General features: G+C 43.0%; 2 protein-coding genes across 4 annotated transcripts in view; one reads left to right on the top strand and one right to left on the bottom strand.

The window, feature by feature from the left end:
• Window positions 1-1,916: 1,916 nt before the first annotated feature.
• The window catches only part of LOC126984156 (neogenin-like), a 36,532-nt gene continuing 13,448 nt past the window's right edge, over window positions 1,917-25,000 (top strand). The window contains exons 1-8 of one of the 3 annotated variants that reach the window (XM_050837554.1): window positions 1,917-2,043; window positions 2,471-2,576; window positions 2,870-3,021; window positions 10,348-10,553; window positions 11,313-11,571; window positions 12,547-12,688; window positions 13,300-13,486; window positions 14,603-14,748. In XM_050837554.1, the coding sequence (XP_050693511.1) occupies window positions 11,542-11,571; window positions 12,547-12,688; window positions 13,300-13,486; window positions 14,603-14,748 (505 nt within the window). In that variant the 5' untranslated portion in view covers window positions 1,917-2,043; window positions 2,471-2,576; window positions 2,870-3,021; window positions 10,348-10,553; window positions 11,313-11,541. Of the gene's footprint in view, window positions 2,044-2,470; window positions 2,577-2,869; window positions 3,022-10,347; window positions 10,554-11,312; window positions 12,206-12,476; window positions 12,689-13,299; window positions 13,487-14,602; window positions 14,749-25,000 lie in introns of those variants that run through there. The other 2 variants (XM_050837565.1, XM_050837574.1) reach the window with 2 other exon arrangements.
• LOC126984169 (uncharacterized) lies at window positions 6,336-8,226 on the bottom strand. The gene is made up of 3 exons (XM_050837586.1): window positions 7,535-8,226; window positions 7,254-7,311; window positions 6,336-6,891 (listed from the first exon to the last, which is right to left on the bottom strand). Exons 1-3 carry the CDS (start codon window positions 7,623-7,625, stop codon window positions 6,651-6,653), a joined length of 390 nt encoding a protein of 129 aa, XP_050693543.1. The 5' UTR covers window positions 7,626-8,226; the 3' UTR covers window positions 6,336-6,650.

The raw sequence follows: 25,000 nt of genomic DNA, 5'->3' as shown, positions 1-25,000 counted from the left end.
CTCTCCAAGTCCCCGTTTAGCGTCCATGTCTCACAACCATGGAGTAAGACAGGGAGCACACGGGAATTGAAGATCCGCGTCTTTGTCCACCTGCACAGGTATCGACAACGCCATATACTCGTGTTGAGCGAGTCCATAGCACCGTGGGCCAGACCAATCCACCGTAAGACTTCCTGGCCAGACTCACCGTTGTTATGAACTACGCTACCAAGATACGTGAAACTTTCCGAGATTTCAACGTGCTCGCCACACGCATGAACAGACTGTACTGTGTCATCCAACAAGCCTCCAAACACCTGTACCTTGGTCTTGGCCCAGGAGACCTGGAGTCCCAAGGGCTTCGCCGCCTCGTGCAGTGCCTCGAGAGCCATCACCAGAACCTCCAGCGACTCCGCCAGGATTACTGCATCATCGGCAAGAACAAGGACCCTGGTATTGCCAATGGATGCTCCGCAGGTCCACAACTCTGCCCAGTACCCAGTCCATACAAGTGTTGAAAAGCGCTGGGGCAAGGTCACAGCCCTGCCTCACTCCCGCATTCACGGGAAAGAAGCTGGACAGGCCCCCCCCCCCCCCCACACACACACACACACTTCACAGCACTCTCTGTCCCAGAATACAGGCCAGTCAGCAAACCAATAGTCCTCGCAGGAATCCCACGGAGTCGCAGAAGATCCCAGAGTGCCTCACGATCGATGCACTGAATCAAACGCCTTCCTGAGATCGACACAGGCTGCAAGCATCCCCTGTCGAAACTCACCTCGGCGCTCCACCACTCGTAAACCTTCTATCAGTCGATCAATCTCATTCAATCATTCAGTCAGTCAGTCAACCAGTTTGTCTGTCAGGCAATCGGTCAGTCCGTCAGACAGTCAATCCATCATTCATTCAGTCAGTCAGTCAACCAGTTTGTCTGTCAGGCAATCGGTCAGTCTGTCAGACAGTCAATCCATCATTCATTCAGTCAGTCAGTCAACCAGTTTGTCTGTCAGGCAATCGGTCAGTCTGTCAGACAGTCAATCCATCATTCAGTCAGTCAGTCAGTCAACCAGTTTGTCTGCCAGGCAATCGGTCAGTCCGTCAGACAGTCAATCCATCATTCATTCAGTCAGTCAGTTAACCAGCTATATAGTCAGTCAGTATATCATGCGGTCAGGCAGTCAGTCAGTCAATTAGTCAACCAGTCAGTCAGTCAGTTAATCAGTCAGTCAGTGAGTCAGTCATTAGAGGAAACAAGAACAGTTTTGTGGTGAGGAAGGTGCTTGAAAAATAGTGTCAGTGGAAGGCAGCACTTATATTTACCGGGGTGCTGTCAGCAAGGAGAGTCAATTAACAGTTTAACTGGAGCACACGAGTTTAGCAACTAGACGAATACAAATGAATTATAGATAAATTTACACATCATAGATAGACAACTATAATATAATATAATGTTCCAAGTACGACAATTTCGTATCGCTGGCGAGTCACACGGGCGTGAAGTTGCCAGCTCGTTACAGTCAGCCTGTTATATTTGCCGATCTCCCACCCAAAACCTGTCTCTGGCGCCCAATAACGAGACTCAGATATAGTTATCACTAAAACCGTTGATTCCTGATGTGTTTTGGCAATGGCTAAGCGTCAAAAACCGGTACATGCACGAGGGCGAGATGATGAAGGCAAGTTATCCCAGCATCGTTTCCAGATTGTCGTACTCGGAGCATTACTTTTACCAGCTTCTCCCGCATAAATATCACCAGGAAACATGAATAATAAACCATTTCAACAATAACTACAAATAAATATCGTTATTGTGACCCAGGAAACAGTTTTGGGGATGGAAATTGGGAAACATGAGAAACTGAGTACGACAATCTGGCAACGCTGTACAATAATCCCAGCCATCAGCTGTTCAGTGTTTGTTTACCTCGCGTGGTGGGAGAGGGGAAGGGATGCTGTGCTCCGTGCTTCCCTTGTTATCCCTGCTATCCACGTGCCCCCCTTGTTATCCTCGTGCTCCCGGCCTTGTAGCGGTGCCGTGGCGGGGCGTGTAGGCGTTGACATGTAAGCCCCGGTCGTCTACCCTCCGTGCCCTATGGGGGTCCGTGGACGGGGCCGGTAGTTTGGGTTAACCCGTCCGCTGCGGTTGGCACGGGTTTGGATTTCACTGTTAGCCTAGTATCATATATATAGTTTCATGTCTTTCTCTGTCTCTGTGGTGGATAGTGGAGTGTTTCCCATGTGGTATTGGTGTGCTGGATATCCTCTCCCAAGGTGCAGGACTACATTTTCTTCATTGAATTGTAGCAGCCACTTTTTGTTCCACTCCTGTAGCTTGATGAGGTCTTCTGCTAGGAAATGCACATTCAAGGGGACAAATATACTTTTCCCATTTCATTTCAACAGAGTAAATTTTAATGCAAGTGGAATTTTTCCATGTTGAGAATATGCTAACAGCTCCTCATTTTCATTTTCCATTTCCATCTTGCAGCACTCACGGTCATCGGCACTGCCCATACACTCAGTCCACCCTGGCGGGGACCTCACCAATGACCTCCATGAAAACAGGGTCCCAGACAAGCCAGTTGGTCTGAAGGGTGAGTGTTTCCCTCAGTGTTGTGATTTACATCCTCTGTCCCCTTCAAATTGTCCCTCCTACCTCCTACCTCCTTATCCATCACTTACATTCTTAATTCCCAACAAACAGTATAAACCTAATATATATATGTGTTGTGTTTAGAATTTAGGATAACTTACAGGTACAATACATTTGTATAATTTTGTTTTCATGGTACAAAATATTCATGTTTGGAAGCCATGATAAAACCTACATAGTGATCATGATGGTGGAGTCACTGTGTTATCTGCAGTGTCTTGTGGTCCATTACAGCCATGGCGCTGACTGACCACATCAGGGTGTGTTGGCAGCCCCACAGCACAATGTGCTGTGCGGCTACACCATTGCCTGGGACTGAGGCGTGGCGGACATCTACTCTAAGATCGTGGACAGCAAGCAGCACGGTTACATCATTGATAAGCTGGGTGTGTAAGATGATCATTTGTGGCTAATTCTCCATTTTCTGGCCAAGTAGTATGCAGACCTGCAGTGTGATTCTCCACAAGACAGGGATTTTGAATTAGCCACTTCTACATTTGTGTTGAGCCAAGAGAAGGTAAAGATTTTGTTAGCCCGTCAAATGCGATTGGCATGGATTTGCCCTCACTGTTAGTCTGGTAACCTTTCTCTGCCTCTCTGGTGGACAGTGGAGTGTTTCCCATGTGGTATTGGTGTGCTGGATATCCCCTCCCAAGGTGCAGGACTGAAGGTCTTCGGTAGTCTTCACAGTCTTGAGGTTAAATGAATGGTGAAATAACTATTCATAGAGTTCTGTGATTAATATTGAGTTAAATTTCCGTTACCCCAAAAAATGATTGATGATGTAAATAAGTTTTCATTTTTTCATAAAAAAAAAGTATTTAGTGATGGAGCTAGTAGATCTATAGTTAAACATTTATTGAGTCTGTTAACATTTCACACACACACACACACACACACACACACACACACACACACACACACACACACACACACACACACACACAAACACACACAGAAATGTATTTACACACCATCATAAAGTTAGCTCTCCATATTGTGAAGACCCTGGACCATGAGAGCAATTATTGAGGGAAAGGAGGTGGTATTCTGAGTTGCCATTTTCAGACTCATCATCGTTCAGGGCCCATATCCACGAAAGTGTCTAAGGCCGATGCTACTTAAGCACAAAATCATACATAGCTTATGGTCAACGAGTTAGGGCCGTTGTAACTTATCGTGCTTAGACCATTCTCTGTTGATGTCGCTCGTCTCGCTAGAACGCACAGCGAGCAAAATTTCGACATGAATCATGTTAAATAAAACATAGTTATACTTACATTTTCTTTGTTTTTTATTTTAATAATTTTACAATACAATTTTTGACCAAATAACACGGAGTGAATGACAGTATTTCTTGGAAAAGAAAAATATTAAAATACATTCCCGTTGGAAACGAGAATTTGTGTAAACAAACAGTCACCAGCTCAGTCACCCTGTACAACCTGCCTTCGGCGTTGTGTGTTCCAACTCTACCAGATCTCCTCCTGTCCTACAATACCAGGTAAGGCTTGAAGGTATTAAAAATATTGCTTAATGGTATTTTATAGGAAAACTTGAAAAGATCATTCCAGTATAAGTTAGTCAATTCGTTCACATGGTGGAGTCAGTTTGCCCACTCGGTTGAGTCACTTCACCCTTTCTCGATTAATTCCTTTGGTTTTTGTTAAGTTACGGTAATATGCCCTAAGACGAAAAAGAAGTGCACCACTTGAAATAAGACATGTTTTTCAGACACTTCTTCTATACCCTTTTTTGTGCAAATGACTCCACGTGTTCAGCGGGCTACCAACGGTTACGAGTGCGTGATTGTGAGGTTGAAGATGGGGTTTGAGTTTAGCTACAATACTTAAAGAAGGTGATATTTAGCAATAAGAAATGCACAAATGGTTGTATTTAACAGAAATAACACTCTTGGGAAATTCCCTAGGGTGCTGTTTCTAAGTCGTTGCACAAGACAACAGTCACATTTCTGTGTTGTGTGCATAACAGTACAACCATTAGTGCTTCTATTGCTATCTGCACATATGATGTATATGTTAATATTTACCATTGGTTAAATTTAACATATGTGCAAATGATACTTAACCTAACTAACCTAACCTAGACCTTAGCCTAACCTAACCTATAGTGACATGCATTTCTTAAGAGTATTCGCTGCAATATGTTTTACTTTTATAAATCAAATAACGTTTTACCACATGATTTATGTACTCAATACTACTTGCAGGCAAAAGAACTCATGAGTGTGGGTGAAATGACTTACCTTTTTTTGGGCAAACTGACATGTGGGCGAAATTACTGTAATCCATCTAACCTACATCATCATGTGGATCTGCTCATTCTGGCTATCTTTAATTATATATATATATATATATATATATATATATATATATATATATATATATATATATATATATATATATATATATATATATATATATATATATATATATATATATATATATATATATATATATATATATATATATATATATATATATATATATATATATATATATATATATAGTAAAGGTTCAACAGAGCTACAGCGCCTTAATTTGGCTCTAATTTCTTCCACTCTGTACAAATTTTATGAATATTTAAATCCTTGCAGTTGTCCAACGATGGAAGCCACTCCCAGTAAACGGAATAGGAAGGCAAACTGGGGAGAAAGAAACTTTCCGCCTGGCAGATATGTACATGGATGAGGTACAAACCTTGAAGTCCAGCTTCAAGATGCCGGAGTTTCTAACAGGAAGAAACATGAGATATGGAACAAATAGCCGAGGAGTTGAATAACTCATTCAACAACTAGGACCTCGGCTGAAGTGAAGAAACGCTGGTTCTTCATAAATTCCGGTCTCGGCAAAAATCCAGCGATTCCGTGAGGAACGGAATAGGACAGGTGAGTTAATTTTCTAATTTTTGTTTAAATCTTATCTAACGGTGTTATACACTTAACAGACCGAACTTAAAATGGTACACCTCCATATCGAGAAATTAACTGAGTTCACGGAATTGCATTTTTTTCTCATTCATCCATTAACTTATTACATTTTTTATCTCAGCTGAAAACTATAGATTTTCAGGACGTACCTGTCCCTCTACAACCTTTGTATTCAGAGAAATGCAGTATACATTACCATGTGTTTTTTAGGTGGTGGTCCTCCTCCCCCTCCACTGGATCCCATTGACGAACTAATTGAGGATATTCTGGGACCAGACAGCAAAACAATAATGGGTGAGCCTCAAGTCGATGATCTGATGGATGTCCTGCGTGCTGACATGTGAGTAGTTATTTATTTCCTGTGTTCATTTTATATGAATCACTCCCCTGCTCTACCCTTTACCGCTTCCTTAAACTGACTCCACTCCACCTCAACGACACCTACCTCTTTGTCTCTTTCTTCCCTTCATTCTATACTCAAATTCTGCAGCTTTACCCTCTTTGCTCAACTCCCTAATTTCTCTGAACCTCTTAATTTTACCCCAAATACTAGAACATAGATTCTAATTTATGCTTATTTTTCAATCAAAGCAATGTTATTAAAATAACCATTTTGGGTAAAATATTACTTCCATATTCATATTTCTATTCATTGTGATTAAGGCTTCATTCAATAAAAAGAAAGGAAATTACTGTCAGTCAGTTGTTTATATCATTCATTAATTGAAATTTTTTTACAAGGCCGCCAAAGGCACAGCAAAAATTAGTAAAGAATATAAGATAGATTGTGTTCATGTAAGGTAATATAGTGTATAGATTATATAATGTAGTATACTATTCTAGGAGTGATTTCACTATGCTGGCAGGTGTGTCCTTGCATCTTCCAAGCTTGTACACCATGTAATGATTAAATCCATTGCTTGCAGAAAGGACGTGAGACCTGCTGCAGGAGGAGCAACAGCAGATCCGTTGGTCAGTTTCAATAGCCACGAATCTGCAGATGCACCAACTGTAATATATGTTGATGCATCTGCAGAAGAAGCGCTTCCCCCTTCATCCACCCCCTCAGAAGATCCCACCACGGGACAAATGGGAGCTGTAAGGGCAGTGGAGTCTGCTGCCCAGGAACACAAGGCAGCTGCTCAGGCAGTGGCATCCGCTGCACGGGCCCAAGAGGCAGCTGCCCGAGCACAGGAGTCCGCTGCGAGGGCCAAGGAGTCCGCTGCGAGGGCCAAGGAGTCCACTGCGAGGGCCAAGGAGTCCGCTGCGAGGGCCAAGGAGGCAGCTATGCGGGCCAAGGAACAGGCTGCCAAGGAGAAAATTGAGGCCATGAGGCTTAAAGCTAAATACTATAAATTTAAACTAGAAAATAATTAAACATACAACCAAATACTACTTCTGTTATTTCTAACATTATTAAACTATTATAAGCTTAGTTCTCATATGTATTGTAATTTGTACTTATACTGACACTGCTTTTTTTTGCATAGTTTCTGACTATACAATTAGAATTTTGACTGTGGAAAGATATACTATGGTGAAGCTTTCTAGTCTCCTTTTTAGAAAACAATCATAAGAAGGTCATCAGAAATTGTGGTTAGGAGATGAGAGACTATGCTAATGGGAATTTAAATTTATCATAATGCATTAAAAGGTAGGAAACATTACCAAGGTAGGTACACGAGGGCCGAGGCCCTGTTGGAGGACGTTCCATCAGTCCTCATTGCTGAGAAGAGAAATGATGACATTAAGAGAAATGTATAAAATCAATGTGAAGCAAGTATAATTATTTATCTATTTTTATCGATCATATCTATTTTTCCATCTCTCACCTGTTCACCCATCCGTCCCACTCCCCACTACCACCTTCATCTCATTAGTGATCTTCCAATAAGTAATTAATTAAATTAGAACATAATACCAGTTTCTCTTGCAAAGATTCAACTTACCTGAAATGCAAGGTGCAGAATGCATCCCGATAGGCACGACCCTCATTACGGTGACCACCGGGCGCATTGGCAGGTTCTTCTGCAGCATCATTTAATGGCACTGGGACTTGTGCCTCTGCACCCATTGGTTGCTCGTCATCCAGAGGAAGAGGAAGATTCCTATCCTTGCAAATATTGTGCAGCATTCCACACACATGAATGATTTTGCACACCTTGAGGGGGGGCCTCAATCGTACCTCACCATGCAAAACATGAAATCGGCGTTTGAGTTGTCCAATTCCACGTTCAACAATACTGCGTGTAATTTTGTGAGACCTGGATGAATAACAATGGTAATTAATTGTAATTAATTGTTGTACGTTGTTGTCCTAGTGGTAATCTTGTTGAGTTAGTCTACACTTCATATGATGAGTTAGTGGTTATCAAAGTTTCAGCAAAAAATATACAGGACAAAATTTGGGACTCAACTCTCAGTGGCCGATTCTCAGGCAAATAGTAATTTAACTTTGAGCACAGGTTAAGGTTTTTAATGCATAGGGCGTTGAGTCAGATTTAGTACTAAATACACCCCATTCCCAGTGTTAGTTCTTACCAGTCTCACTGACTAAACTACTTATAAACGTTATATCAAAGTCCTAAACCAAAGTAACCTTGATTTCACCTCCTGCCAGAAAAATATTTAAATGTTTTAGTGCATGTTATATATATATATATATATATATATATATATATATATATATATATATATATATATATATATATATATATATATATATATATATATATATATATACATATATATATAACTTATGTTACCAAGCCCAATACTATCTTTCCGAAATGAAACTTAATCCAACCTAACACAACTTAACCTAACTACTACTAATAATGTCACCTACTAAAACTAATACCACAGCTGCTGCTGCTACTGCTATCAATAATAATAATAATAATAATAATAATAAGACAATGTATTTACCTATTATATCGTGACTGAGGTCCAGGCAGTGGACGCATATAATGTTTAAGGAGCCATGTCTTGCAGGGGTACCCACTGTCTCCAAGCAAGTGACTTCCTGCTGGCACATATCCTCCGTCAAACAATCTTGACAATCCACTGCTGTTCAAGATACGTGCATCATGCACTGACCCTGGCCACTTGGCAAGAATGTCCAATATTCGATAATTGGCATCAAATACAACTTGGACATTCATGCTGTGATACCCTTCCGGTTCACATACACTTCTTCTTGATCCTCGGTGCCACAATTCGGATGTGTGTGCCATCAATGGCACCTACGATGTTAGGGAAATTGGCTATAGCAAAGAATTCTGCTTTCTTTCGGTCAGCGCTGTCTTGGGTGACAGGAAAAGTTATGAACCTCTTGAGGACATTAACATCTGCAAGGGCGTCTATAGTTTTACTGATGGCTCTGCTGATGCTGGACTGTGAGGGGCCAAGGTCATCACTGCTACATTGTTGCATTTTGCCAGTAGCAAGATATCTTAAGGTTATGAGAACCTTCAACTCCGGGGTGAGCGGGTTAGACCTGTTGGTATCACTCTTCAGCGCTGCCCTTACAAGGTTGGTAACAAATAATATACCTTCCCGGTCTAACCTGTACCTCTTGATGAGCTCAGCATCATTAAGTTCATTTAGAACGTCCTTTCTTAGGTAATTATTCCCTGGCTGATGTGGTTGTTGCTCTTGTGGCGCTGCCATCTTGATTGTTTACGTTCAAATCCATCGTCCTTAAGGGCTGGTAAGACAGGGTCCAGCCTGTTTTACCGCTAAGCACGATGTTAGGGCCGTCGAAAAATTTTATGTACGACGTCAGGCAAGTTAGGCACGATAGCCGCCATTTTATTTTGCTATGGACGACGGCATCGGCCTAAGACACTTTCGTGGATACCGGCCCAGGACTTTACATTTTTCTTCACTGAATTTTAGTAGAAACATTTTGATCCATTTCTATAGCTTGGTGAGGTCTTCTGGTAGGAAATCCACAGTCAATGGGTTAAATGATATCATAGTTAACCATTTATTGAGTCTGGAGTTAACATTACATTCACCCCCCCCAAAAAAAAATGATGATGGAGTCCATAACAAGTTTTCATTTAAGCAAAGTAAAGTGAAGGTAGAGATCTTGCTAAGTAGATCATAGTTAAACATTTATTGAGTCTGTTAACATTTCACACACACACACACACACACACACACACAGAAAAGTATTTACACACCATCATAAAGTTAGCTCTCCATATTGTGAAGACCCTGGACCATGAGAGCAATTATTGAGGGAAAGGAGGTGGTATTCTGAGTTGCCATTTTCAGACTCATCATCGTTCAGGCTCATTCCTCTGTCTGCCCTGAACTCTCAGATATTTCCTGGGTGGTCATAATGTTAGTCAGGTTATTCATTGGTTATCCGTGGCCTGTTATCTGTCTTTCTACCTGTTGTCTGTTAGTCTATCTTATTTGTTATCTGTTCTGCCCAGTTTAACCCCTTGACTGCGGATTTCCTAGCAGCAGACCTCGCCAAGCTACAGGAATGGAACAAAAAGTGTCCGTGGCTACAGTTCAGTGAAGAAAAGTGTAGTCCTGCACTTTGGGAGGGGATATCCAGCACACCAATACCACATGGGAAACACTCCACTATCCACCACAGACAGCGAGAGAAAGACCTGGGACTATGTTACCAGGCTACCAGTGAAGGCAAAATCCGTGCCAATCGCAGCGGACGGGTTAAGGGTCGTGAAAAAATTGTTGTATTGTTACGATTAGGTCCATAACAAGTTCTCCATCTCCTCAGAACCCAACATGGAGTTTGTGATAAGCCTGCGAGCCTTCAACAACGTGGGTGACGGGCAACCGGTGTACCAGCAAGTCCACACCCAGCCAGAGGAGGAGGAGGTGGTGGCACCCACGCTGGACCCGGCGGTGTGGGTGAAGGCCGTGGTGCTGACGCCCTTCACCGTGGTGCTGCAGTGGGCGGACACCATGCTGAGCCAGAACCAGGTGATTTATTTATTTATTTATTATTATTATTATTTTTTTTTTTTCAAGGGAGGCAACTCAAGGTAAACAAATTAAACAACAATTAAAAGGCCACTAGATGCCGTTCCAAACACAAGCATGAAGAATGGGAGGTCAAAAGAGGTCAGTTTTAGGTAGTGTTGCTGGGCTGCTTCAGGGAGGGCAGTCATCAGCTGGAAAATATATGTTTTATCTCATGTTCTTTGTGCACTGTGTCACAGACTTGCCACTTGCATCAACACAGCAGCGGAAAAGTTAGTCATTTGTCAAGGAACTTATTCACCACTTACACATTCTTGTTTCCCTGCACACACTCCCTTATTCACCTCATATCCACCTCTCCAGATCCTTATTCGTAACTTGCATCCTTCTCACTCCTACAAACAGCCCCTCATTCACCTCATATCTTCGTCTCTATATCCTTATCCATTACTTACTCATACTGTCGTCCCAGCAAACTCCCTTATTCACCTCACGTCCACCTCACACATCCTTATCCATAACTCATGCATCCTCTTTTTCCTGCAAACAGTCCCTTATACACCTCATATCCTCCCTCATACATCCTTATCCTTCACTTACACATCCTCTTTTTCCTGCAAGCACTCCCTCACACCCTTCCTATCCTCCTGTCATTCATGTCTCATTTCACAAGCCAGTCCTTCATCCAGTGACCTTTCTTATGTTTTCCTCCGTCCTTGTACCTGACTCCCTGTTAATACTGACCTTTGACTCCTGCAGTACAACAGCTGCACCACCTTCTCGTCCTCATCCTCCAGCCGCTACGTCAACGCCACGGATGTGACCTGCCTCATTGACAGCCTCAAGCCATCAACAGTGTGTGAGTTTGCTGTGAAGACCATCAGGGTGAGACCACAGTGCTGGAAGCCTTCGTTCTTCTTTCAGTAAATATTCACTCAGTCCTGCAACACTTCTCAAGGAAATCCTGCACAGCTGAATCCTTGCTGTGATGAGGCACAGAGAAATTATGACTCATAGGGTGAGCTATTATTAGTGTTTGAGATATTGATTTTTTCATTGACCTTTTGCAAATACTTAAAAATGAACCTTACATAATGGTATTAGAAACAGCACAGCAGGGTTGGCAATGATTTAATCAAATTGATTTAATCAAATGATTAAATCATTGATTTTATTTGTATTTTTTCTGAGTAAAAGTATTCCATAGGTTAAATGATGTGCTCCAAAGATGATAAAGTAAAACAACCTATTCATGTGCAATGATTCATTTATTCTCTTCAAAGTATAAAAAAAAGATTCCTACATTATTATATCCTCCTGCGCTAATGTTGCCAACTTGACATGTTTTTTACTAGGTAAAAAATCAGCCTCCTTTAGTCTTTACTAACTTGGCTGGCAATGTATCATAATAGCAACCAAGGTTTGCAACCAAACTGTAACAGAATAGAAGTAGATATTCTTCTGTATGGTAATAATATAATATTCTGTCATGAAAATGACAACTTCAGGCAACTCTATCTGTCCTAAACCTGCTCCTGTACCAACTACAAACAAGTACTGAACAAGTATGTATCTGGATCCTTGACTGTGCTCAGACTTACAGGCCTAAACTTAAACTTAAAGTAACCTATGGAAACTTTTGAATCACTCACCAGGATATATATATATATATATATATATATATATATATATATATATATATATATATATATATATATATATATATATATATATATATATAGATATAGATATATGCTGATCAGTTTTCCGTAGTAGACACGTATGATTTCTATGTTAGAATGTTATCGCTTACTGTGACTTTGTCTTCCATCTCACCTCATGAAAATATATATCTTTCTTGATAAATTATTAAATTATTTTTCTATGTATTTTTTTTATTAATTAATTTATATATTTTTCGAGAGCCGTGAATTGAGTCATTGCGAGCCGCCAGCGGCTCGCGAGCCGCGCAATGAATACCACTGCCCTATAGCCTGGTGGCCTCCAACACCCTGCTGGTGGCCCGGCCGTCCTAGCCCTCCCTGGCCAGCCATCCACCACCACCTTCACCCGGCAGCCGTCCACCACCACCTTCACCCGGCAGCCGCTGCAGCGGAACAATGGGAGGATCACAGGTGAGCTGATGGGTTACCAGGATGGCATCTTCAAATTATATAAAAATAAAAAAGAGTCAGTGTGCCAAACCACAGTGATGTACTAGACTACATAGTTAAGGGAACACACCTTCACTGACGTGGAAAAGACCTGGATATATAGTAAATAAACAGTGACTTAGGTCATGGTGGTGGGCAGCGTGGGCCAGGCAGGAAGCAAGAACCATACATCCTGTCAGCCACTATAAATACAATTTGCCTGAGCCACTACCGGGCTGGGGTCATCCAAGAGGCCCCTCCAAAGAGCCTACTGGAGCTATGGGCAGCACTTAACCCAGTAGCTGCAGGGATCATGTTTCTGAAAGGCCACTCTAAGCACTGCCTTGGGCCGACCATCAGGACCCACCGGGAAGAAGCCTACCGGCGCAATAGGCCGCGACGTAAAAAAGAGAGAGAGAGAGAGAATCATCACTCAGGCAAACCATTTTATAATATATATCAATGCATTTGTGATCAGTTTATGCATCATCTATTTAGGCCCGTCGCTGCTACACGGTAAAGCCACAAATTTTGCCTGTCACTGGTACACGGTTAAAAAAAGATTATTGAGGGAGTAATTTTGTTTGTTCCAGGCTACGTGATATTCCTCACCACGGACCAAACTGTCGGTGACTGGGTGATGGGGGAAGTGACGGGGGACTGGCTCACCCTCACCGTCCATGGACTGACGCCTTCAAGGAAGTATTTGCACAAGATGCACTCTCACAATGTCAAAGGTTTTGGTCCATTCTCCTCCGTGGAAAGCTTCACGACTTCCAGGTAAGGAAGTGTTAGTCTTAGGGAGCCGTCATTGCTGTGGTGCATCAGTCACTGTTCTCCCAGTTATGCACATGTTGTGTCCCACCACACTGTCCCTCATCATGGAGCACTCCCTCCCTGAGGCTGACTTGAGGCCCATTACCTGCATGCTCTGTGAATGCCACCTCTGGCTCTGTGGGCATGTGGGTAAACCCTGCTTACCAGGTTGTTTATGTAAGAGACAATCCTTAGTAAAGAGTGTGCCCAGAAAGTTGGGTTAGAGCAGGTTGATGGATCCTGCTGGGAGGTACATGGTATGGGGAAGGTGCCTGCATGGGGACCTGCACAGAGGAACCCCCAAGAATGGTGTCATAGTTTGGGTGAGGCAGGCTGGCAGAGGCCCCCATTGATTGACTGATTGATTAAGCCAATGTTAAATATATTATACATCTGCTCCTGTGTTCCAGCTGTTGACAAGAGCATCGGTGAGCCCCAGGCTGGTGTGTGGAGCGAGAGGCCTGATTGTGCTGGTGATCGCTGGCGTGGCAGGAGCCATGACCAGCTGGGGCCTTCTTGGCCACCACACTGTACTGCCACGGGTCAAGGCGGAGCCCAGGCCAAGCATTGTGTAAGGTGGCAGGACAGTTTCTTGTTGGTGTGTTTCATCCCATGACTCATTTCAGCAATCCTTTACACTGACTGCAGGAACTTTTTATTCACTTTGTAATATGGAGAACAAGGCTGCAGGGCATAGTCCACAAAGACTTAAGTTTGCCAAGATTAGAGAAAGAAAAAAAAAGGTAAACTTGTTCATAGGAAATGTTCAAGATGGACTTTCATTTTGTGCTATACATAGTTGCAGGGTAACAAGTGACCTCTGTTTGTGATATCTGTGTCTCTTGGTGGAGCAGCTAACACGTGTTTCTAACTTGTGATTGCTTGCAGTGTGCTGGCTGGGAGCTATTTCTTTAAATGAATTCAAATATGCTTTGTTGAACTCAAACCTCATACCTTTAACATCCATCCTGTTTTGAAGATTGCATGTGCCCTTCCATCTCCCTCTGGACAGCCCTGCGAGGTACAGCAGCAGCACTCAGTAGTATTTAGCAGCTAGTAAGATGCATCACTTCCTTGCAGTGTTGGCGGCAGCTGCAGTGAGAGCAACAAGCCTGGCGTCCAGCCTCCAGACCTGTGGATCCATCACGGCCACTTGGAGCTGAAGAACTTTGACAAGGGTGAGCGCAGCAACTCCCCCAACCACGCCTCCATCATCCAGCACACAGGTGGGTGTCTTTGTCAGTCAGTGAACAGTGTGCAGCTCATGGGAGTCCTGTCATTTGTGTGGTATTTTTTGTAATATTTGGTTGCTGGTGTTTTGTTGCCAGTCACTGCTGCGTTGTAGTGTGCCAGTGACGCCACACACAACCTTACACAACCCACAGACACTCCAGTATGAGAGTCATCACACATTACAGTTTCCATCTATCTCTATCCAGACACTCCCTCCGTGCCTGCTCAAAGTTTCTCAAAGATCTTTCCCCCTCTCCCTAACGTACTCTTGCACGCTATCCCTCCATTTCACTGGAGGTCATCCTCTAGCATTCCCTCCCTCTATCTCACTCACATACATCCTTCTGGTCATCTTACTCTAATTCATTCGCTCCATGTGGCCAAACCACTTTAAAGTCTGTCGCTTCACTTCTTCCACCACTCCACGCTTCTTCCCTTCACCCCCGTGACACATTCCAAAACGCTCGTACACACTTTCATTACTCATTCCATCCATTCTACTCACACCACAAGCACTTCTCAAATAACTCATTTCCACTGCCTGCACTCTAGACCTCTGACTTTCATTGCAGGCCCTCGTTTCACTTGCATATGTGAGGGTTGGTACTATTATTGTATTTCTCAAATCCCTCTTTACCTCCATGCTCACACTTCTGCCATTCATGATTTGTCTCAAAGACCCTACCACCCTTCTTCCTTGCAATGCCCTTTCTCTTGTCACTCTCTCTGCACCACCATGCTTACACATAACTGATCCAAGAGCCGCGGGTCACTCTTCTCAAATGCTCTGAAACCCAGTTCCAGGTTGACCCTGGGCTCATAGAGTCTATACTGTTCTGCACTGTGTCTCAGTGACATGGTGGTGTCCAAATGAAAATCCTGTAGTATATTTCTCAAATATCCAGGTTTACCAAGTGTCATTGCTTGATAAGTCAAGACAAATATTTTGTAGACTATGCGTGCCTTGATATGTAACCAATGCAAGTCTGTGAGTGCAGGTGTTATTCTCTCACGGGGGGGCAGACCCTTTATTAGCCTTGCCTTAATGGGCAGCCAATGCAAGTCTGTAAGTGCAGGTGTTATTCTCTCACGGGGGGGCAGACCCTTTGTTAGCCTTGCCTTAATGGACAGCCAATGCAAGTCTGTGAGTGCAGGTGTTATTCTCTCACGGGGGGGCAGACCCTTTGTTAGCCTTGCCTTAATGGACAGCCAATGCAAGTCTGTGAGTGCAGGTGTTATTCTCTCACCAGACCCTTTGTTAGCCTTGCAGCTCTGTTCATAACAAGTTGTAGTTTCTTCAGCAGATATTTATGAAGGCCATAATAAAGTGAGTTACAATAATCCAGCTTTCTATTTACATGATTATATATATATATATATATATATATAAGCATCTTCATGGTCTTATCATCCAGGTATTTCTTGACAAATGCAATATTTCTGAGATGGTAGCCTGCCGTTCTCACCACCTGACTGATCTGTTCTTTGAATGATAGAGTGCAGTCAAGTATCACACCTAAATCTTTGACTGACTTTTTTACAGTCCTAGTGTCATCTTTTATCCGAAGAGTGGAAACATCTAGCCTCCTGAGATCCTTGTTCTTCCCCACAATCAAGCATTCAGTTTTATCCTCATTCAGCTTCAGTTGCTTAGAATTCATCCATTTCCCGACATCATCCATAATTCTGCTCAGCTTATCTTCAGTGTTTTCCACGTCACTCAGCGACAAATAGAACTGTGTATCATCAGCATACAGTTTAAAGTCAACTTCATGCCTTCTTAGCAAATGTGAAAAACCAATAGTATAAACACAATAAAATTGGACCCAGTACACTTCTCTCGGGGACTACTCTTTGCAAAAGTTTATGAGTGGAGAACAATTTACCTATTTGCACACAGTAAGTTCTGTTCTCAAGGTAACTCCTCAGATAATCCAGCGCGCCACCCTCAATTCCAATAATCTTGCAATCCCGAAGCAATAGACTGTGCTCCACCGTGTCAAACGCAGCACTCAAGTCTAACAAAATCAGAACACCACACTTCCCTTCATCCATAAGCACAAGCAAGTTGTTTACCACCAAACAGAGAGTAGTTTCAGTTGAGTAAAGCCTCTTGTAGGCAGATTCATTATCCGGTAAAGCCTGCACCACTAGCAGATGCTCCATTAGCTGATTTAAGATCACATTTTCAAGTATCTTAGATAGAAACGTCAAGTTGGATACTGGTCTAGAGGAACTAAACACTGTGGGTCCAGTTTACCTTTAACGATAGGTTTCACGATCGCCGCTTTCTCACTCTCAGGGAAAGTCTTGTTTTCAATACTAGTGTTAACCATCACAGTCATAATATTTAAGAAATCACTAAAGTTTCCACTCTTAATGATGTCACTTATCGGCAAGGAATCACCATCACAGTACGTCAGGTTCACCTGTGTATGATAGTTTTCACCACAGCCACATCCACTTGTTGAAAGCCTGTTAACTTAATTTCAGGGACTGGAGTTTCCAAAGCGGGTCCACAGTAACCGTCGGCTTTGAAGTTCCGGATAGCTTCCTCACTTTCCTTATTAAAAAGTCAACAAACATGTTAGCCTAGCTAACTAATTTCCTAACCTAACCTAAACTAGCTAAACTAACCTAATCTAACCAAACTAACCTAACCAAACTAACTTAACCTAATCTTTATATATCACTGTCAGCATTATAAATACTTTTTGGAGTGTATATATGGGGTTAAAATTAATCTAAATAAGAAGCTCCTTCTGGTGAGAAGGGTAAGGCCTCTCACACTTGCTGGCGAGACCCGTGTCCGCGCTTATAACGCGGACGCGGGCCTTCCCGCGTATCCTTTCAGACGGCGCGGGTGAAACCTGGCCGCCACCCGCACGAAGGTGGAAGGAGGCAGGAGAAAGACAGGAAAATGTAATGAAAGCCAGGGAAGGCAAGGACATCTGGAGGAAAGGAGACAAAAATAGAGCTGGAGGAGGAAGGGAGATAAAGGAATAAAAATGATAAAGATAGGTGGCAGAGTGAAAAGAGAAAATGGGAAAAAGGAGAGAAGGGAGAGGGAAGATGGGGAAGTGAACACGAGGGAGAAGAGCATCAAAATTCTTCCTGTCAATAAAGTTAAGAATAAAAAGTGAAACAGGAAAATGAACGCCGACTACCAAACTTTCCAACTTGCTATCAAGGCATAACACACAGGTCAGGTTAGATTAGTTAATATTTAGTGTTTTAGGTTGTTAGGTAAGGGCAGGCTATTTATTTGTATATTTTTGTTTGGTCCATAGTGCTGGTGGGCTTTCATGATGGGGCCTGTTGGCTGGCCCCAGCCTGTTAGTGGTGCTGGCAAGTGTTTTATAGTGGTGCCATCTTGCCTGGCCCATACTGTCCCCCTGGAGGAGCTCCACTTGATCCTCTTGGGAGAGTGTCCCCATAGTCTGGGTTGACAGGCGGGCACCAGGACAGCATGCGGGTAGTCTTGTGCAATGACTGAACAGTGTCAGCTTGTAGGGGGGGAGGGAACTTGATCCCAGGTCATCCAGCACACTGTGCCCACACACTCTCCACCCAGCCACCGCCTCCAAGACTGAATTTGGTACAGTCATGCCTTGGTGTACGAGCTTAATTCCTTCCGGAATTTGACTCTTAAATCAAAACAAACGCAGACTGTTCTGCTGAAAACCCAAAGATCACACCCTAGAGCACAAACGTGAGCAGGCCTGAGCATGCAGGTGCAGCCTCTGTGAGCGTACAATGTGGACTGAGACCCCGCTCCCATTGTTTTCCGCTCTGGTCCTGCGGTGAACAAAGGGAACGTGTCCTCCACTCGTACAAACAGGATGCTCCTAAACCAGGTCACCACTCCTAAAGCAAGCCATTGTTTGTGATCTTTTTTTGCTAGTAAATCAAAACACTTATGTGTAGGGCACTTGAAAACCAAGGTGTTACTGTACTTACAGACAAACCTTGGGTATTGAACAGTCTTTTTGAACAAATTGGATCACAAACATAATGAACAATGCTCCAGTTTTCTCTCTCGGCCTGGGTTCAGGAACAAGCTAATCGGTAACAGCCTCAGGAATCTGTGAACGCCCACATTTGTGCTTTTTATCTTTTGGTTCTGTCAGTAAGCCGCCGTGACTTCTCTCTCTTTATTTTTACTCCTTCTTCCTATCCCTTACTTCTCTCCTCTTTCCTCCCTTGCTGCACATCACTTTATACTCTAGCTCATCCCTATACAGTCCAAACCCCTTATGCAAGAGTTAACCAGCATCTTCATTCTTTCATCCTTGTGTTGTCCAAACCCCTTATGCAAGAGTTAACCAGGATCTTTATTCTTTCATCCTTGTGCTGGTGAATTCCTGAACATCTTTCCTTGGCCTCTTTCACAAGGAGAGTACCAGGACACCTCTCCTCCTGAGATTGATATTTCTTTTGGCCTCTCTTTTGTTGGAGCAGCGTCTAGCGGGCTTGTTGTTGTTGTTTTTGTCCCTTGCTGTAAAAAAGATGAAAGCAGTTTGCCAGTGGCAGTGTTTCTGAGGCTATGACAAGCCAGACATTGGCATGAGGATTTGGCCAAGAAAATCCCAGACACTGGTAGAGAAGCCTTCATTTGGGGTCAGGCTTGTATCACATTGTGTGTCATGGGAAAGTTGGCTTCACTTTACAAACAGTTCACTTTAAGAACAACATTTAGGAGCCAATTGGGTAAAGGTTCCACTGAAGTATTTCTTTTCTGCCCACTTCACACTCTGTGGTGTTTTCTTCTTAAGTTCATATGAGTGTTTGTGTTGAGGCCTCATGGAGTTGTGCCAATGAACAATAACCATAGCACTGCACGGCTTCCTGTACATCAGGTGACCGGGGTGGGGTGGGGGGTGACAGTGAGAGAAGAGGAGATGAGGAGGAAAAGAGAGCAGCATGGAAGAGAGGAACGATTAAGAGAATAAAAATAAAAGTAAAATAATGACGGAAAAATGGAAGAAAAATTAATAGGAAAAAGAGAGAGAGAGAGAGAGAGAGAGAGAGAGAGAGAGAGAGAGAGAGAGAGAGAGAGAGAGAGACCAACTTTCTATACAACAAAGTGAGGTCATTCCTTGTTGATTTATACCATAGGGTGCTGGCCATCATGTGTTGAAAGATATCCTGAATTTAACCTAACTTAACAAAACCCAGTCACTATATAGGTCTTGACTCAGAAAACTCATCTATGCTTCCTTACTAATGAGACTTTCTATAAAACAAAGGGGGATCATTCTTTGTTGATTTATACCATAAGGTGCTGGCTATCATGTGTTTGAAGATACCCTGAATTTAACCTAACATAATTTAACAAAACCCAATCGCTACGCATCTTGACTCAGAAAACTCATCTATGCTTCCTTACTAATGAGACTTTCTACACAACAAAGTGGGGTTATTCAGTTTAACCCTTTAACCCTTCTCCTCAACCATGGACTAAAAATACCACTCCTAAATACCTGACTGATCTCCTTCTTTGGCCCAACCATAAATTACCTTACCTTACCTTACCTTACCTTACCTTACCTTACCTTACCTTACCTTACCATACCCTACCTTACCTTACCTTACCTTGCCCTACTTCTAATTTTATATTGATTTACATTACAGGAATTAGTAGTGATGTTAGTAAATTTGCAGATGATACCAAGATCGGTAGAGTAATTGAGTCGGATCAGGACGCTAGTATTCTCCAAGGTGAACTCAACAGATTATATGACTGGGCGGATAAATGGCAGATGGAGTTCAATGTAGGGAAGTGCAGTATTCTGAGTGTAGGTAGGAACAACCCCTCACACAACTATTGCTTAAATGACACTCTCATAAGTAGGTCTGGGTGCGAGAGGGATTTAGGGGTCTTAGTGAGCTCTGATCTCCGTCCAAGGGCACAATGCATTCAAGCTAGAAATCGAGCTAATAGGGTACTGGGATTTATTTCAAGGAGCGTAAGCAACAGAAGCCCCGAAGTCTTCCTCAAACTATATTTAGCATTAGTTAGACCTCATCTTGACTATGCGGTTCAGTTCTGGTCACCCTACTATAGAATGGATATCAAAATGTTAGAATCAGTGCAGAGGAGGATGACTAAGATGATTCAGGGGCTGAGAAACTTGCCATACGAGGAAAGACTCAAACAGTTAAACTTGCATTCTCTAGAAAGGCAAAGGGTGCGTGGAGACATGATCGAGGTTTATAAATGGATGAAGGGCTTTAATAAGGGAGACATTCATAAGGTTTTGTTGGTAAGAGAACCGGTAGGACACGAAGTAACAGGTTTAAACTGGATAAATTCAGATTCAACAGGGACATAGGCAAAATTGGTTTACTAACAGGGTGGTGGATGAGTGGAATAGGCTTAGCAGTCATGTGGTGAGTGCCAATACAATTGTCACATTCAAAAATAGACTAGATAAATTCATGGACAGCGATATTAGGTGGGGTTAGATACACGGGAGCTTAGGGTCAAAGGAGCTGCCTCGTACAGGCCTACCGGCCTCTTGCAGACTCCTGCGTTCTTATGTTCTTATGTTCTTATTATCTAACTTTGCCTTGCCACACCTTAACTTTCCTTAGTTTTTCCATACCTTACCTTACCTGACCTGACCCTGCCTTACTTACCTTACCTTTTACCTTACCCTTACTTCTAATTTTATATTGGTTTACATTATCTAACTTTGCCTTACCACACCTTAACTTTCCTTAGTTTTTCCATACCTTACCTTACCTGACCTGACCCTGCCTTGCTTTACCTTACCTTACCTTACCATACCTTACCTTACCTTACCTTACCTTACCATACCTTACCTTACCTTACCTTACCATACCTTACCTTACCTACCTTACCTTACCTACCTTACCTTACCTACCTTACCTTACCTTACGTTACCGTAGCTGTCCTTACCTTACCTTACCTTGCCCTTTCCTTACCTTACCTTACCTTACCCTGCTTCTAATTTTATATTGGTTTACATTATCTAACTTTGCCTTACCACACCTTAACTTTCCTTAGTTTTTCCATACCTTACCTTACCTGACCTGACCTTGCTTTGGCTTACCTTACCTTACCTTACCTTGCCCTACCTTACCTTACCTTACCTTACCATACCTTCCTGTATGTCACATTACCTTACTTTCCCTTACCTTACCCTACCCTGCAATACCATACCATACCTTACCTTACCTCACCTAAATCAACCCTTCCTTACCTTACTCTACCTTATCAAGCATTCTCAACCTCCATTCCTTACCTTAACTAACCTTACCTTACCTTACCTTACCGTACCCTACCCTGCAATACCATACCATACCTTACCTTACCTCACCTAAATCAACCCTTCCTCACTTTACTCTACCTTATCAAGCATTCTCAACCTCCATTCCTTAACTAACCTTACCTTGCCTTACCTTACCTTACCTTACCTCCTGAAGTTGATCTCCCCTGTGGCCATAAATAAGAAGTATGAGTGTAGCAATCTGTTTATGAAGGTGATTTTTTTAAAGTAAGGGCAAGTTCTGTACAAACCCAGAGCACCAAAACTCTCTCAGTAAGGGGCCAGGGACTATCTGGAGCACTCTGGGTAAGCACAGCAGTGTCCTGGACAGCAGCAGCCGGCCACTCCACCTGCAGGGAAAGGTGTGGCCTGTGGGTTATAAAGTCACCCATAGAGTACCTGTGTGCTGGGGGAGTACTCCAAGATGGCACGCCACTTTCTTCACAGCCAACACTGACAGCCTACGTCTCATTCCTCCACTCTTATATCATGCTTGCATCAGTGGTTATGACAACTTTAAATATACAGGCTTAAACTCTAATGGCTCTGTGTTTCCGGCAGCTGAAGATCAACAACAAGGAGATGACGGCGCTAGACCAGATGCTTGGGGCACTCCTGGAGGCTGCAGGAGGACAAGGCCAAAAGAAAAGAGAGTGGCCAGGCTCTGACCGAGGCACAGAGAGCCAAGACGGCCGAGGGTTTATCAAGACTGACAACAACGTGACGGTCAAAGTGTTAGAGGTAAGAATCTTACGTGATGAAACATTGTGGAAGCCTTGCCAGAGTATACGGTCCCACAACATGTCCTGTAGCTTCTGAATGAGTGCCTTCAAGCTCTGGTGCTGCTTCCCTTCCTTTGTTATGAGTGTTTCCATACTTACTGCTCAAGATCTTCAACACAAGCTCATCCCGGTGGCCTCCAACTCTCTAATTCAAGAGTTGTAGTGTATCTAATTCTTCCATTTCTTGAACAACTTGATTTCTGGTATTCTAGCACTTAAGTACTGTTACTAAAAGACCTCTTGAACTATTAAAGTTGATACCCTCTTGGCATCTCCTAGTCTGAAAACTCACAGTCCTTTCTTCCTTCCCACGAGTTAAACTTCTTCAGAATGGGAGTGCCAAAAGTCTTCCAGTCTCCCCTGTGGTACATTATCTCCTCCCAGTCTTCATCACAGTCCTTTCCTCCTTCCCATGAGTTAAACTTCTTCAGAATGGGAGTGCCAAAAGTCTTCCAGTCTCCCCTGTGGTACATTATCTCCTCCCAGTCTTCATCACAGTCCTTTCTTCCTTCCCACGAGTTAAACTTCTTCAGAATGGGAGTGCCAAAAGTCTTCCAGTCTCCCCTGTGGTACATTCCCTCCTCCCAGTCTTCATCACAGTCCTTTCTTCCTTCCCACGAGTTAAACTTCTTCAGAATGGGAGTGCCAAAAGTCTTCCAGTCTCCCCTGTGGTACATTATCTCCCAGTCTTCATCACAGTCCTTTCCTCCTTCCCACGAGTTAAACTTCTTCAGAATGGGAGTGCCAAAAGTCTTCCAGTCTCCCCTGTGGTACATTATCTCCCAGTCTTCATCACAGTCCTTTCTTCCTTCCCACGAGTTAAACTTCTTCAGAATGGGAGTGCCAAAAGTCTTCCAGTCTCCCCTGTGGTACATTCCCTCCTCCCAGTCTTCATGAGTGTCACCTTCTGTATAACGTCATGTTTTCCCACAGTACTCACCTCCTGCCATGAAGTGTCAAGGTGCTCGAGAAGGCATCAGTTTTCTTCCTTTTCCTCTTCTTCTTCTTCTTCCTTCCTCTTACTTCTTCCTTCTTCCTTCCTCTTACTTCTTCCTTCCTCTTCCTTCTTCCTTCTTCTGTCTGTTGTCACTTCCCAGGAACACCTTTGGCCAGGGTCTCGCTTCCGGGTACAAGCACAGGAAGTTTTTTCCTGATTTTTCCCTAGTTTTTTTTCATTTATTTCTTTTTTTTTATCATTTCTTCTTTTCTCTTCATGTTTTTTCTTCATTTTTTTCTGCTTTTGTCTTTTTTTCTTCATGTTTTCTTCTTCATTTTTTTTCTGCTTTTGTCTTCTTTTTTTCTTCATGTTTTCTTCTTCATTTTTCTTCTTATTCTGCTTTTCCTTTCTATTTTTTCTTCTTACTATTATTCGTGGTCTTTTTTTATAGTTTTTGTTTCTTCTTCCTTTTCTTCTTCCTCCTTTTCTTCTTTTTCCAGGAACAACTTTGGCTACACTTGGAAAAGACTGTCACTCCCTACACTTGAACATCCCTAACGCTAAGTAACCCCTCAAGCCTCTCTCCTTCCCACCCCAGCAGCCAGATGGCCCCAGTGGTCTCATTACTGCTGTAAAAGACTCTACTTACACATTCACATCCACAATGACTTAAGTAGTGCCTGAAATCATCCTTTTTTTTTTTCTACAGTGCTTAAGTACTCCTAAAATCCCTCTTCCCCTTCCTGCCTCTTACCTTTCTCTTCTCTTCCCATCCCTTTCCTTTCCCATCCCTTCCCTTCCCGTCCCTTCCCTTCCCTTCCCTCCATATCCTTCCTTCTCTTCCCATTCCCTTTCTGTTACCCTTCCCTTCCATTTCCTCTCCTTCCCTTCCCATCCTTTCCCTTCCCTTCCCTTCCATATCCTTCCCTTCTCTTCCCATTCCCTTTCTGTTACCCTTCCCTTCCATTTCCTCTCCTTCCCTTCCCATCCTTTCCCTTCCCTTCCCTTCCCTTCCATATCCTTCCCTTCTCTTCCCATTCCCTTTCTGTTACCCTTCCCTTCCATTTCCTCTCCTTCCCTTCCCATCCTTTCCCTTCCCTTCCCTTCCATATCCTTCCCTTCTCTTCCCATTCCCTTTCTGTTACCCTTCCCTTCCATTTCCTCTCCTTCCCTTCCCTTCCATTTTCTTCCCTTCTCTTCCCATTCCCTATGTGTTACCCTTCCCTTCCAT

This window comes from Eriocheir sinensis, chromosome 5 (genome assembly GCF_024679095.1).
Source record: "Eriocheir sinensis breed Jianghai 21 chromosome 5, ASM2467909v1, whole genome shotgun sequence".
In the NCBI taxonomy this organism is placed as follows: domain Eukaryota; kingdom Metazoa; phylum Arthropoda; class Malacostraca; order Decapoda; family Varunidae; genus Eriocheir; species Eriocheir sinensis.
This window is presented reverse-complemented; position numbering and strand designations above follow the sequence as displayed.

What these genes read in the sequence shown, in the direction of transcription:
- LOC126984169 (XM_050837586.1), bottom strand. Translation starts at nt 7,625, where the DNA reads ATGATGCTGCAGAAGAACCTGCCAATGCGCCCGGTGGTCACCGTAATG. An exon ending in TTCTGCACCTTGCATTTCAG is followed by an intron (nt 7,312 to 7,534) that starts GTAAGTTGAATC and finishes TTCTCTTCTCAG; the next exon opens with CAATGAGGACTGATGGAACG. An exon ending in GCCCTCGTGTACCTACCTTG is followed by an intron (nt 6,892 to 7,253) that starts GTAATGTTTCCT and finishes TCTCCTTGGCAG; the next exon opens with CCTGTTCCTTGGCCCGCATA.